The sequence below is a fragment of the Ipomoea triloba genome, chromosome 7 (genome assembly GCF_003576645.1).
Source record: "Ipomoea triloba cultivar NCNSP0323 chromosome 7, ASM357664v1".
Classification (NCBI taxonomy): domain Eukaryota; kingdom Viridiplantae; phylum Streptophyta; class Magnoliopsida; order Solanales; family Convolvulaceae; genus Ipomoea; species Ipomoea triloba.
In genome coordinates, this window is record NC_044922.1 from 4,774,885 (window position 1) to 4,790,819 (window position 15,935).

General features: G+C 32.9%; 2 protein-coding genes across 2 annotated transcripts; both read left to right on the forward strand.

Moving 5' to 3' along the window:
- The first annotated feature begins 3,242 nt into the window (after positions 1-3,242).
- On the forward strand, positions 3,243-6,135 carry LOC116024845 (probable adenylate kinase 7, mitochondrial). The gene is made up of 4 exons (XM_031265855.1): positions 3,243-3,729; positions 4,047-4,187; positions 4,366-4,572; positions 5,863-6,135. The coding sequence occupies exons 1-4, from the start codon at positions 3,322-3,324 to the stop codon at positions 6,019-6,021; spliced, it is 915 nt and encodes a 304-aa protein (XP_031121715.1). The 5' UTR covers positions 3,243-3,321; the 3' UTR covers positions 6,022-6,135.
- Positions 6,136-6,547: 412 nt separating this feature from the next.
- On the forward strand, positions 6,548-10,274 carry LOC116023986 (ras-related protein RABE1c-like). The gene is made up of 9 exons (XM_031264872.1): positions 6,548-6,749; positions 6,854-7,007; positions 8,165-8,237; positions 8,324-8,424; positions 8,966-9,031; positions 9,313-9,410; positions 9,670-9,732; positions 9,809-9,901; positions 9,999-10,274. Exons 2-9 carry the CDS (start codon positions 6,935-6,937, stop codon positions 10,080-10,082), a joined length of 651 nt encoding a protein of 216 aa, XP_031120732.1. The 5' UTR covers positions 6,548-6,749; positions 6,854-6,934; the 3' UTR covers positions 10,083-10,274.
- The last annotated feature ends 5,661 nt before the right edge of the window (positions 10,275-15,935 follow it).

Here is a 15,935-nt window from a genome sequence, read left to right on the forward strand (position 1 = left end):
CGATAGAAAAAATATACTTTTTTTTTAATTTTTAAATGAATGTTTACTCACCTCCAACCATAACATTCAATGAAAGTTAGGTGGCAGGCAGGGCCGAATTTTGGGTTGTGCAAGCTGGGTTACAGCACAGGGCCCTAAATTTTTGAGGGCCTAACATTTAATTTTTACTTAGTTAGTTAAGACATTAAAAAATAAAAAGTTTGCAATTAATATTAAAAGATTCTATGGAGTAATGGTAAAAATGAAAATTTATTGTATATCTTATATCTTATTTAAGATCAAAGGTTCGAATCCTACTGCTTGTAGGGCCTCATTTATTTATAAGGACAAGGCACCAAAAATAAAAAAATCGGCCCTGGTGACAGGTTATGGGTAATGGCATAAGATAGAACCTTAGCTTGTTAGATGTGAGAATTACATTGTGGTGGGCAAGATGGGCTCCTTGCATTGTGAGCACTATGCACTAGCCTTCCCATTTAATGGATGGACTGCGAGTTACCGTGATTTATCCATCTAGTATCCTAAAGTGAAAGAATTTTGCTTTTATGAGCAAATATAGATAACTAATAAGAAAACTCCTAGCTACCTCCAAACTCTATAATTTAAAGTCTAATCAGACTTTCATTCCCCCACTTAATACTTCAATATATTATTATTAACTTATAATATATTCTATAAAATAGAAAAAGGTTAGATGCAATTTCAGGAAAATTTCTTTGCAAGGTGAAATACAGCTGTATAAATATGGTATGTGTAGTTGTAGCTTTCTTGGCAATGCTTGGTTAGGAAAATGGTGTAATTATATCCAAACCAAGAGGCATATTATATTTAATATGATATTGGAGTAAATATAAGTTTGAATAGCCAAAGACCTTATGGTTTAGTAACATTCGGTTTATACTTCCACGTGAAAGGGAGTGGGTTTGAGTCTCAGTAGAAGCAACTGTTGACTCTTTGTACTTCAGTCGGTTAAGAAAACTTAAGTGTATTTTGATTTCGATGTTTATATCTTGAAATTAATAGAGGTAAACACAATAACCAAATTCATATCTTACTTCTTTAATTTTTTTTTTCTAGTCCTTGATCCAACTTGCACCCGGGTGTCTAACAAAGCAAAATTTATAAATTTATTTTGAATTGATTGATTAGATGAGTTGTGCCCTGAGACAATATTTAACTAAATATGAGTTGGAGCAAGTACATGAGATAGATACTTGCCCGCCACAACGTGCGAATTTCACTTTCTTGTAGGAAGTCAAGGAGTCACCGAACACTAGTTTTCTCATCTAATGAGCCATTGAACATTGTGATATATCCCTCCATAATTTTATCAAGTCAGGTGTAAAGACCTTTATAACAAGAGATTTTGTGTTCTGTGGGTAAGCTAAATATGACTAGGCCGGTCGTGGCCGGGATTTAATAATTTAAAACTTTGGACTGCTGGTTACGTTACGTTAATCACGCGGAGATCATTAATTAACTTACAAAATGGGCTGTCAACCTCAACTTCACATTACACACTGTATTTGGAAATTTGGAGTCGACAAATATTAAATAAGGAACCGTCTCATGGAGAGGTTTTTGAGGTAAGACAAATAGACAATTCAAGGCATTTCAGGGCATTTTTGTTGGCCACTGGCCATAAAGGCCAAATCTAATAATTATTGGTTCAAAAATTATTATGCGGATGTCAGTGACGATCAAATTTAACACATTATCTCTCAAAATGTGATGATATATATAAAAATAAAATTACATATTTACTATTAGCTATAATTTTTAACATAATAATAAATATTTGATTTAATAAGTGGTATAGAGGCTGGTCACAAGCCTGTATTACAATTCAGTTTCATTTTTACATGTTGCAGTTTTTTTTACTATCTGTAAGAGTGAACAATGGCCTCTACTGAGGCTCAAACTCACTAAACTCACTCCCTTCCATGTGAGAGAGTAAATCAAGTGTCACTAGACCACAAGGTCTTTAGCTATTATAGTTTCATTTCAACATAACTAAAGTATCGTTTCAATTCAATTACAGTTTCATTTGATAATATTAACATAATATGTTAGATAGTTTCATTTTAGATACACGGTAGTTTCATTTTATTATGAACGCACAAAAATACGAGAACTATTATAACTTAACGGCATTTGTTTCTTTACTTAAAAAAATTACATCGTTTTTTAACCATGGTCGTCCACAAAGCTCCGTGTACCAGTTGTTATATGGTGGACCATGGTTCACAATGCATTGTGGACCATGCTCACAAAACGCCGTTGTTCCATTAAATAAAAGAAAGGGATGCGCCCGGAGCTCCATAAAGGATACTATAGTTCATCTAAAAAGATATTGCCTCACATTTGTTTTTGTATTGTCAAATGAAACTATAGTTATATCGAAATGTAACTGTAGTTGTGTTGAAATGAATCTGTAGTGTATATAAAATGAAATTGAATAATAATTTTACATTTTGGGTGTGTATTGTCCAATGAAACTGTAGTTATATCAAAATGATATTGTAGTTGTGTTGAAAGGAAACTGCAGTGTATTATAAAAGAAACTTTAGTTGTGTTGAAGGGAAACTTAATAACAGTTTCACATATTTGAGTGTATAATGTCGAATGAAACTGCAGTTATATCGAAAGGAACTGCAGTTGTGTTGAAAGGTAACTGCAGTTGTGTTGAGAAGTAACTGCAGTGTATATAAACTGAAAGTTAATGGCGCGGAATGGAGGCCGTTTCAGCGGTCTGTTTTCATTAATCAAAACGACGTCGTTTTGATGCATGGTCATTGCGGTCCACAGTAAAATTTGCATCTATGTACTTAGGGCTAGATTTTGGGATGTGCAAGCTGCAAAACAACACATAGACTCAAATTTTAGAGGGTCCAATATTTAATTTGTACCTAACTAGTTAAGAAATTAAAAAACAATAAGTTTGCAATTAATCTTAAAAGATTCTAATAGAGAAATGGTAGAAATGTGTGTTTATAATATTTCATATTAAAAATTTAAGGGTTTGAGTTTTCCCCGCTGTGCATACCTTTAAAAAAAAAAAATTCTTTTGCCTTATTTTTTGTGCACAGTAGCATTTTATCACATTATTATTAAAAAAATTTACGATATTAATTTTAAAAATTATTCTTTTTTAGTAGGATCTTATTTATTTACAAAAATCTGTGCACCAAAATATAAAAACCGGCCCTGTCGGTAACATGTTCCAAAGTATAACGACTGCCGGAGACTAGAGAAGTAGAGAGTGGGTATGAAACGGTTAAACCCTTCTAAACTCTCATTTCCACTGCGTAGGTCCCTAACATGGCCGTTATCTGCCGTCCAAAACCCCTCGCCGCCCTCCTAAGCCACGTGGCCACCGCTGCGCCACCACTTCTCCGCCTACTCCACACTCTCCATTCAAGACCTTATTCCACATCTTCCTCTGCTCTGCCGCAGCTCGATCCCGATTACTACTACCACCACCACTACGACGATCAAGACCGCTATTCGCCGCCGAGTTTACACCGAGATAGGCCGCCGCCGCCGGCGGCCGTGAATCCAGACACTCAGGAGTGGGTCCCGCTAAGAGGAGTGCAATTGGTGTTTATCGGCTTCAAGACGAAGCACCTCTACGCCGAGAGGCTCTCGAAGCTTCTGGAAGTCCCCCACATCTCCATCAGTAGCATCCTCCGTCAAGACCTCAGCCCTCGTTCCTCCCTCTATAAACAGGTGCGCGTAGTTTTCTTCTAAATATTTTTCGAATTTTGATGCCGATATTTATGTTAATTTTGTCGAATTTAAGTCGTATTTCGTGAACATAACTTATATTGGTGGAGAGTTTGAGCTCCTTATCGAGAATCAATAAATTTGAAATAATTTGCTTCAAACTGAGTAAATTAGTGAGGAATTAAACAAATTAAGAGGCTGTTTTAATACTCTGGTAACTGGTGCATTTTAAGAAGTATGTTTAATTTGAAATTCTTCAAAAGACTTATTGCAGATATATAGGGTGCTGGATTTAATTTGTGTGCTATAAATTGAGAAAGATTGCAGATGCAATGAGCCGGAGAACAATTGTTCCTGAAGAGATTATATTTGGATTGTTGTCAAAGAGGTTAGAAGATGGATATCACAGAGGAGAAACTGGGTTTATATTAGATGGGATTCCTCGAACGCTGCCCCAAGCTGTGAGCACTGCTCCTTTTATGTATATATATATATATATACGTATGTATATTTGTATGTGTACATTCATAAATATGTGCGTATGTATGTATACATACAAAAACTCTTATGACATGATAGAATGACTTTTCGACTGTAATATTGGAATTCAATTTTTACAATTCGTTATCTTGTTTGCAGGAAATTCTTGATAAACTCGTCGACATTGATTTGGTTATGAATTTCAAATATGCTGAGGATGATGTAATGGACATTTGCACAAATGGCATCCTTTCCACTAGGCACCGCAATTCTGTAGACTTGGGAACACTTGCTACTAAATTGGGATCTGCCACATCAAAAGAGGAATTTGCATGGAGGGAAAAGCTCCATATGTATGCAAATCAGGTATGCATTTCCACGATTTAATGTAAAAGCAAAGTGAAGAATATAGTTTTTTGAATGCTTCATTCTACTTGGGCATGCATAAACAATCTCGTTTTACTTGCAATTACAGTCTTCATTCTGCAGGGTCTCTCATTCACAATATACTGTTTACTTCGTGTCCTTGTTTGCTCACTTAAACTTAACTGCTCTCGTAAAAGAAAGGATGAAAGATAAAGATTTCCCTTAAAGGTTGTGCACAGTTCAAATGCTTTGTATGGATTTTGATTTTTGGGAATGAAAAAAGAAAAAATAAGGGGGAAAGAATACCAAACTCTTTAAAACTGTGATTGGATAGGGTAATAAAAAAGTAAACAGTATATTTTAAATTTCCCAATTGTATGAAATACCAATGAAACAAGAATTTACAAATTGTGACCTGTCCAATTTGAAAATAAAAAACTGAGAAAGAAAAGAGCAAATAATGAGAATGAATGTCTTAAGCGTAGTGGACGCACCGATGCATGCAACAATGTATATACAATTTTTTAGGATGCAGCCTTCTAAGCTTATGATACATTCCAGACAGTGGGAGGGATTGGGGAATTGAAGTCGTTGATAGATTGCTCTGAGTTCTTTCCTGAAAGTGATGAAGTGGGTGGGGGGTGGGGGGAGATAGGTAGGGTCTCTAATTCTTTATTGGGGCTGTGGGAATGGTGAAAAATAAGAAACCAAGACAGAGTTATCATTTATGACTACTGCATAAAGGACAGGTTAAATCTTTCTAAGAAAATTTACTTAAAGAACATGTTTCAAGTTTTCCTTAGGATTTTTTTTCTTTATCAATGAGTATCAATCTTGTAAAAAATGCCTTCTTAAAAATCACATTTGTACATTTGTACACAGCTTTCTTTCACTGTCAAATGATTGCCTGACATCTGAAAGATCTTTTCTGCTTATCTTGTATCTTCATTTTCGATTTGCATGCTATAGATTTCTTGTTGGGACCATTAATGCATTTTATGATCGGATAATTCTTGTTGCTTTAATGTTGTCTCTGTAGTCTATAACATTCTTACATACCCCTAGTTAAAACAATATATCCTTTTCAACACCAGCTTTGTTACACACCGCCAATGCAATCTTTACAGCGTTCTCTCCTAATCATAACTTTAATCTCACTCACCCCCGATGAATGCTGCCAAACATTTGCTTCAGCTGTAAAATGCTTGGCTTACTTTTATAGTTTTATATGCTTATTATCTGCAATTTCAAACGAGATGAGTTCAGAAATAACTTGTTGCTTTGCTGCAGATCAAGCCTGTTGAAGAGCACTACAAGAAACAAAAGAAGCTTCTAGATATTCGAGTAAGTAGCGTTCCCGGTGAGACATGGCAAGGGCTTTTAGCATCTCTACATCTGCAGCACATGAATGTTCATCCCAGATTTCCTCCAGGACCAAATGAGCCTTAATGTCTTTTTACTGGAGAGATTGTATATTTGTAGTTTACAGTTCAACTGCCAGAATATAATAGGATTTCATTAATGCATGTATATATATTATATGCAACATGGATGATGCTTTGACATTGTGTGTGTGGCTGTGTGTGTGTATATATATATATATATATATATATATATATATATATATATAGTTGCAATTATTACTTTTGAGTGTGCATTGAATAAATTTCATCTTGTTACTTTAGCCGACGAAATTAATTATGAGGTTAATTTTAATATTTAATATCTAAAAATTTATATTGCATGTGCAAAATATTAGTTTAATAGATAAAAAAAAATTTCATCCAAGTGACGAAATTGATTATGAAGTTAATTTTAAAATTTAATGTTTAAAAATTTATATTATATACGGAGTATTTAAAATATTAATTTAATAAATAAAAAAATTTCAGACGCTTCTCAGAACAAATTTTTACTTTAAACGTTACTAAAGTGATATTTTCGTTTCCATATTCATATATCTGTAGATTGTGTCTGTAAACATTGCCGCATTTTCAACTTCACACATTTTCGCTGTGAGCGAGCGCGTGAGAACCGCAACTATCCCAACTCCTCTTCTGGCTGGCTGCTAACGTGCGCGGGTGAAGTATTCGGCGCACGCTAAAGGAACTGAAGAACGAGGAGGAGTAGCCGCCGCCATACGGGGAACAGATCACGCGCTCTGTGTCTCCAATCCGGTAAATCTATACTTGTCTCTCTGGAAGCGCTAGACTAACCTGTTTTCTATCTGTATTTTATGGGTGTATGCCGTTGCTAACTTGATGATTTTCTGTATGTAAAGGCGTGCGTATAAGTAGGCGTTTGGTTATCCGTTGAAAGGATTTGGGGTTTTTTTGGGGATTGTGAATAGAGAGTTCTTTCAATGGCCGCATCAACGGCGAGAGCTCGAGCGGATTACGATTACCTCATCAAGCTCCTCCTTATCGGCGACAGTGGTTAGTCTGATTTGCATTCTCGTTTCTTATGCTCTCTCATTTCCGATCGATTTGCTTCCATGTGATGAAAATCTGCTCTCCTTTTCTGTAATTAACTTCTGGCAAGTAAAAGAGTTGACCTTTGCATTGATCCAGCTGACTTTTGATGCAACCATGGTGTTCATTTTGAAGTCTTAAGTTGTTTTCGGAATGCTTTGATGTGTCTAATCTTTCACTGTGATTCGATTTCTGCTTTCTATTATGTTTAGTGATTTCTTGTGGTGGAGATATGAATGGATGCCTATGCCTTCAACCATATTTTGGGATTTAGAAATGCATAGAATGCATGAAAGATAATGAGACCATTCATTGGAAAGCTAATTCATTTGTAGGAGTTATGTTCTTAACCTTGAATAGTGTTTTTTGGTAGTTGCTTCGTGCTTTACCTGATCTTCATGTCACATTACACTTCTTGGACACCTTGTTCCAGTGAGTGAAGTAGTGGCAGTGGTGGATAAAGTTTTTCAGTTCTAATCAGCTATACTTTTCTAGAAAGAGTATTCTTATAGTGTGGGTGTCACCTTGGGTTTTTATTTTGAGGAAATATAGTCAAGCCATCATTGAGGCTTCCAGCACAAGAACTTGCAAACTGGATTTTTTCCCTGATAAAACACTTCACATTTTTGAGGAATGATCCCAATCAAGAGACCTGAGGTGTCTGCAGATATGTGTTATACTATTTATCTTTGAGTGGAGGAATTCACAATGCATTTCCTATTCTTCTGTACTTGCTGCTCTATTAAATTTCTCTCATCTTTTTATCTTAACATTGCTGTGAGTGAGTCATTTATTCAAATATTCACTACTATCAAATTAATGAAATTATGAAAATCAAGGTTACTTAGCCTTTGCTAATCCTTTCCATTTATTTTCCTTGATTTATTTTATCTATTTGCAATTTTTGATAATGTATGGTACTATAATCCTCATGACCTTATCCTTGTTATGGTGAACTGTAGCTGCAATATTTCTAGCCCTTGAGTTATGTGATGTGTCTATCATTACTGTAATTCTTGTGGAGAAACTTCCTTAAACCTTCTCCTTATGAGTTGTATTTGCTGCAAGGTGCATTAGATTCTAGTCTTCTGTATTGTAATATTCTCACATGAACCCTGCAGGTGTGGGCAAGAGTTGTCTACTTTTGCGTTTCTCAGATGGTTCCTTTACCACAAGTTTTATTACCACCATAGGGTGAGCTTTTCTTTGCAGGAAGCATTTGGTTCTTGTATATCACACTATAGAGAAAAACTGTTGATTATACCTGTGGTTTTTTGTAGGATTGATTTTAAGATACGAACAATTGAGCTGGATGGCAAGCGCATCAAACTCCAAATTTGGGATACTGCTGGTCAAGAACGGTTCCGAACGATCACTACTGGTAGGTTTTTGGATTTTTCTGTCAAAATTGAAAAACAGGGAAAACGTGAAACATGCACTTGCTCAATTTAAGAACTTATGAAATTATTATCTTAATTTTTTCCATTGGATAGGAGTATAGGACAAGAACTATTTCCTGTTTATGTTTGAATTTCATCTCATCTAGGCACTTTCTTATCTACTAGGAATAGCTCCATGCAACTGGGTAGTCCACAGTGTTCCTTTGACTTGGCCAATGTAGGATAGTTCCCAGCTTGTCAGGCACTTTCTGTAATTATTGAAATTGATTAGAATTTAAAGGGGAGGATGAAAATCAAGCGTTGACACTTCAACATGAATTATCACTGTGATTGTGCAATTGAAGTTTCAATCTTTAATCATTATTTTGCATTTTTGCCCCATGTACGCTATGTTGAGATCAGTCCTGCAAATAGCTTCTCATATATTTCTTAATGATTTCTTTGCATCTCTTTCTTGCTTTGGAAAAATCTTTTCTAAACACTCTAATTACTATTTATTTTTGTGATAATGATTCCTTCCAGCATACTATCGAGGAGCCATGGGTATTTTGTTGGTTTATGATGTTACAGATGAATCATCTTTTAACAGTAAGGTTTCCTTTCCCTATTGCATTATGTGTCATCAGTGACTATAAGCTCTAATTCTTCTGTTAACAAAATATCTGAAAATCTTCTGGTATTGTAGTTAGTCTCTTATTGAGTACATAAGTTTGGTTTCTAGAAATTTTTTTTCTATTCAATATTCTTTCTGAATCTTAACATATATGGTATTGTGCCTAGTGATGTGACATTCTTTTGACGTCCATTGATGGTTTCTGCCACTCTGAAATTTCCATAATGGATTCTGATTAGTTGTGCTTCTCTGCTAGATATTAGGAACTGGATTCGAAATATTGAGCAGCATGCCTCCGACAATGTAAACAAAATACTTGTAGGGAACAAAGCTGACATGGATGAAAGCAAAAGGGTATACTATTGTTTACATTAATTATGCTTACATTTATGATTTTTATCTTTTTGGCACCCACACTCTATATGGCTTAAGCAAACAAGAAAACAATAAACGGCAAAGAAAACACTGCAAAAGAAACTGAGATTAGGGAAAAAGGTTTTTCTTTTTTTTTTTGTTGGTAATTAATGAAGAAAAATTCAGCCATTGTGCTATTCAGCATGTTTCTTTATGCATCAACCCAACTTTGCTGAATCTAATTTTATTTTGTGTGTAGGCTGTGCCAATGGCTAAGGGCCAAGCACTTGCTGATGAGTATGGGATTAAGTTTTTCGAAACTGTAAGTATATTGAAAGTACCAATAAAAGTGTTTGAAGTTGGGTTCTTTTCTTACTAAGAGGTAATATTTGTTGCAGAGTGCTAAAACAAATCTTAATGTGGAACAAGTTTTCTTTTCAATAGCAAAGGATATAAAGCAGAGGCTTGCAGACACTGACTCAAAGGCAGAGGTATATAAGCCGATTCAACTTTCACTATGTTTGAAAGTTTTTTACAATGTATTTGTGGTATAATTTTTTTTTATTTTTTATTTTTTTAATATTGCAGCCTACCACAATCAAGATCAACCAACCCGAATCGGGAGCTGCATCTGGTCAACTCGCCCAAAAATCTGCTTGCTGTGGTTCATAAGGTGCCTAGTTGAATTGAGTCACTAGAAAAGGACTAACTTTGATATGACAAATATATATATATTGGGTGCTTGTATTTTCTTATTTTATTACTCTGAGTATTTTGAATCTTGTGTGACTGTCATGAAAGCTAGAAATTTTTAATTTTTTTTAGTTGGGTTTATGTGAAAATATCATTTATTTTGGTACTTCATTCTCCCTCTCCATATGAGTTAAGCAAGAATAATCAGACTGTATTATTGTTAGAAATTGTTTGATGGAAAACTGTTATTTGGAGTTGTCTTTGTTCGCAGGGTAGGAAAGCTGAACTCAGTTGACCAATTCAAAAGCCATGATGCTTTATCACAATTACATAGAAAATAGAATTATTAACAAGTTGACAGTGTTTATCTAGATACTAAAATTATAGTTTAATATGCAAGTGATTTGGGTTAAATTCTCATAATAACATTTCAAGTTTTATTATTTTGTACGGTATACAAGTTACAAACATGCTGGAATAGCATTCTTATTGGAGATGGGTAATTTTCATTCACTATATTAAAAAAAAGTATAATAAAAAGATGGATATAATAAATAAAGGGTACTAACTTTTATTCACTATTAATAGATTTTTAGATTAGTCTCTATACACATGCAATTTCGATACACAAAAGTAAGCCTTTTACATTACTACCCAATATTAAAATAATAATTATGTTAAGTTATTGCTATTTATGTTAAGAAAATTCTATTCATATAGAAAAAAAATGATAATTAAAGAATGCTAAGTTATATATAGTATACAAAGTTATTGTCTCTACATTATATATGGTAATTGTAAGGGTACGGTGCATTGTCATATTTATTTAGTCATCAAGGTTAGAATTCATTAAATAGTACGTAACAAAGTTATAATGAGGTATAGATATAATATTGTCCAAAAAATGTAACAAAGTCATTTTCGTTCAACAAAAATGTAAATGCGCACTGAAGTAGTGCAATATATACCTTTATTAGTATGCGAAATCAGACAAAAACTAAGAATATATAATGAAGATCCGACAAATATTTTATGTGACAATGATGAGACATAAGTCATAATGGGTATAATTCATTAATGCTTACTGGATTTATGGGATCACTAATTTTGGGATTCATATATGTAATTAAAGGTAATATATAATTACTGGGCGATAGATTTGGTTAATTAGTATTAGTCCAGTAGTATATAAGACTCAAAAATAATGCGTAAAAACAAACACGTACACTTGTATAAGCAAATTAAAGGTAGTAGAAATGTCGAAGGCAACAGCTTTGTTCGTCGTGGTCTTCATCTCTGCTGTCTTTTATGGTATTCTTTACTTCCTTTGCAAGCTATAAAAATATATCATACTTTTTTTATTTTGTAATCACAAGGTTAAAAGTTCGACTCTCTATAGGAACAGTCCATTATTCTTCTTTGTTAGGCTGATTTACTTTCTATTGGTATTTTGCTGATTAAAGTTACGAGACAGGGTTTACCCCATACAAACTCTCAAATAGTGACTGCGTGTTTTTTTTTTCATCAACCAGTATATATTTCATTCTTTGAATTAATTAATTAATATTGGGTTGCAGATGTTGGAATGGTTGAAGGGGCGATATGCACAACTTTGACTGGTAAAAACCAATGTAGATTTGGACCTGATCATGGGTGTTTCCAACTATGCACCCTAGCTTTGAACAAACCTATTGTGAAGGCATATTGTGTGATTGATGGAAGTGGCACAACCATGTGTCAATGCAAGTTCAATTGCTAATTATTCAATTTTCTGTTTCTAATAATACCGTTTGAACAATTGCTTTGAAATTGATGAAAGGGAAAGGATATGATAGGGAAAATGCTAGTTTTGAGTTTTTTTTTTCACGTGTTTTGATGATATAATCGATTTAGTTTTTCTATTTCTTATGTTATTATCTTTTCTTCGTTGATCTTAATCCATGCTCGGACTAATTAATTTCATCCTTTGTATTGTTGCATGTAAAAAAAACTAATTCCTTCTTTGGTATAGGTAGATATACCATTTGATAGGATTATGAGTAATTATATTGTTTCCTCTCTAAAATATTTAGGATGAACACATTATATATCAACACAATATAATTTATCTAACAACACAATATTATCAACAAAATACAAATTAACTAACAACACAATATTGTCAACAGGCTTTCAACATAATAATATCAATACAATACTTTATATCAATCCAACACTTTCAACACAATAAAAAGTTATCAACATAATATAATATTTAATCTAAAACAAAAGTTACACGCACTATTCCAATAAGTATTTTGCCCATAACTCTCGAATCTCATTTATTTCTTTGATAGAGTACGGATTGCTTTCAAATGCCTACAAAATAATTTAATTAATAAAATTATTAACTATACATAGTTCTATTTAAATTCACTCATCTCATCCAAACAATCAACAGATGAATATTATGTCACAAAATGTCAAACATGTATTGCATGACATAATAACTATATTCAAAACCTTTTGGTTGTATCGGACATTGCAAATTAAAATACATATAGATTTGAGTAATTTAAACAATTTATTGTAATTCAAAACATCACACTAAAACTTTAATTTAATTTTCATATATACTTTGCATGGTTTCCAATTGATATCCTAACCCGTCCATTCGCAAAAACACAGTGAAGCACCCTCTATTAATTATAAACATAAATAAAAATTTATAAATAATATAACTGAAGTTAAAATACTCATATTAATAATAATGTATTTAATTACTTACATATTCAGAGCAACTTTAATTTCAATGGTGCGATCACAACCCGAGAGATCCAAGAATAAAAACCACAAGTCAAGAATTCATTATCATAATATTTCTATTCATATATTTAAAAAATGATAATTAAAGAATATGTTAAGTGAGCATATATTTAAAAAATGATAATTAAAGAATATGTTAAGTGATATCTACTATTTTGTACAATAATTCACTCCTTATTTTAGTTGTATTTCCCTTATCCTAGTGAAATTGGGAATTGTTTGTGTGTTATATTGTCCAAGTGTTGAATTATCTACAAGGAGCAACAAAGGAAGAATTTTGGAACATTTTGGACAAGTTTTGGAAGAAAAGGAAATTACAAGGAAGGAAGGAAACAAGAATACGATTTGGAAAAGAATTGGAAATTGCCTAATGGGCCAAGGCCCATCTACCTCCTATATATTCTACCTAGGCTATGTTTGGCAAACCTAGCTGAAAAGATAGCTGAAAGCTGAAAAGTAGCTGAAAACTGAAAAGCTATAAGCTCGAAGCTGAAATCTAAAGAGCTGTTAAGCTAGTTGTTATGCTTAAAAGTGTTTGGTAAAATTAGCTTTTTGATAAGCTGATAAATGTAAAAAGACTAAAAAGGACATCTTCATACAATTTAAATAATTTTAAATTTAAATAGGTTTGTTTATATATTAAAATATAAAATAATGAAATCAATATATTTAAATAAAATATAAAGTAAGAACATATATTTGAAAATATATAAAGTAAAAAAAATGTTTATAATTCATAAGATTAGTTCATACAAAAATTAATGTTCAACCACAAATGTCAAACTGAAATTACAACCAAACATAACGAAAAGAAAATGTTAAAAGGGTTTTAATTGAGAGAGGTAAAAGATGTCATTTATTTAAAATAATAAGGATAAAGATGGAAAAAAGTTAAAAAGCTACTAGCTTATTTTTGAAAAGCTACCTCAAGTAGCGTTTCAAAATAAGCTCTTATTTTAAGCTACTAGCTTATTTTGAGAACATTACCAACAGAGCTTATAGCTTATTATTAGCTTAAAATAAGTTATAAGCTCTGCCAAACAGAGTCCTATTCTCTACAATTGAAGGAGGTTCGTTCTGAACCTAGTAAGCTAGATTATTTTCCCCTTCTCTTTATATTTCCCTAGCATAGTTTAGATTAGTTTCACATTTGATTATTTAATTTCAAGCTTGGAATCTCGGATTAAAGTTGGATTTTTTCTTTATCAGTTAAGTTCTCTTAATCCTTTATTTACTTTCTTCTCGAATTTCTTGCAATGTTTATGGTTATTTATTATTGCTTTGCTTTGTTTACTCCAATCATGCGTGAGTAATTCGCCTATGGGTTTGGATTAGGGATCCATTGTTAATCTTGATGTTTAATTGGTGATTATGGCATAAAGGGATTGAATCTTTTACCTAGGGTTTATGTTGATTTGGGGATTTCTTTCTACTTGTTATTGATTGATTGCCACAATTAATTGCTAGTCTAGGAGAGGGATTCATTACAACGAAAGTTGGATGGAGACCTCGAGCCTTACCAATTTCAACCTAATTTTCCTACTATGAGAATAGGGATAATTTTGGGGGCTTACAATGCTTAGGTGTTTAAGGTTATGATTGATGCATCACGACAGTGGGGCAATTGTAGCCTAATTCTATTTATTGATTACGAAAGTAGCTGAATTGAATTCTTTTGTGCATTGCCCGTAAATCCCTAGGTTAATTATTCCTTCTCTAATTCTGAGATTGTTAGAACATCAAGATTACAATTCCCCTAATCTGACCCATTCCCTTATCATACAGTTACTCCTTAGTCAATTGCTTTCTTTTAATTTTCATCATTCAATTATTAGTTGCTTGGATTCTAGTTGATTCACATACTCTAGTTCCTAGTATTCTTAATTCATACAATTACGTGCCATAACCCCAATCCTCAGCGGAACGACATTCACACCCATATTTTCACTCATCATTATACGTCATCATTAAGTTATATATATATACAGTATACAAAGCTATATATAAAGGCAATTATTGGTGCAAAATCATTTAAAAAAATGAATTTATTGTTTCTACATTATATATGGTATTTGTAAGGGTGCATTGCCATATTTATTTAGTCATCAATATTATGATTCATTAAATGGTAACAATGTTTTAATGAGTAATTGTCCAAAAAAAAAAATGTAATTAACAAGGTCATTTTCACTCAATAAAAGGGTGTGTTTGGTTCGCACATGGGAATCGGAATCGGAATAGGTATCAAATACTTGGTAAGGGTAATGGGTTTTGGTGAAAGTATTTAACATGTTTGGTAGTTGGGTGGAATGGGAATGAATATTAATAGTTGGGGAAGAAATGAAGAAGTGAAATGAAACCCTTATTTAATAAGGGTATGGGTTTTCTCATTAATGGGGTATTCCAAACCCATAGTAGCATCCTCAAAACCTATCAACCAAACACTAGCAATCACTTTCATACCCATTCCCTATACCAAAACCCCCCAACCAAACACACCCAAAATGTGATTGCACAGTAGTACAATATATACCTTTTATTAGTATGCAAAAACAGACACATAACGTGTAGAATTCATTAATGCTTTATTAGTATGACACATAACGTGTAGATCGAATTCATTAATGCTTAATGGGTTTATAGGATCAGTAAATTTGAGATTCATGTAATTATTAATTAAAGGTAACGTATAATTACTGGGCGATAGATTTGGTCAATTAGTATTAGTCCAGTAGTATATAAGACGCAAAAATAATGAGTAAAAACAAACACATCTGTATAAGCAAATTAAAGGTCGAAGTTGAAATGTCGAAGGCAATAGCTTTGTTGGTTGTCATCTTCATCTCTGCTGTCTTTTGTGGTATATATTCTTACTTCCATTTGCAGACTATATTATAAAAATATATATATTTTATGTTGTTAATTTGGTATTCATAAAGTTAAATTAAAAGTTCGACTCCTCATGGGAGTCTTCCTTGTTTGAATTATTCAGCTATGGACAACTTAGGCTAATTTATTTTCTGTTTG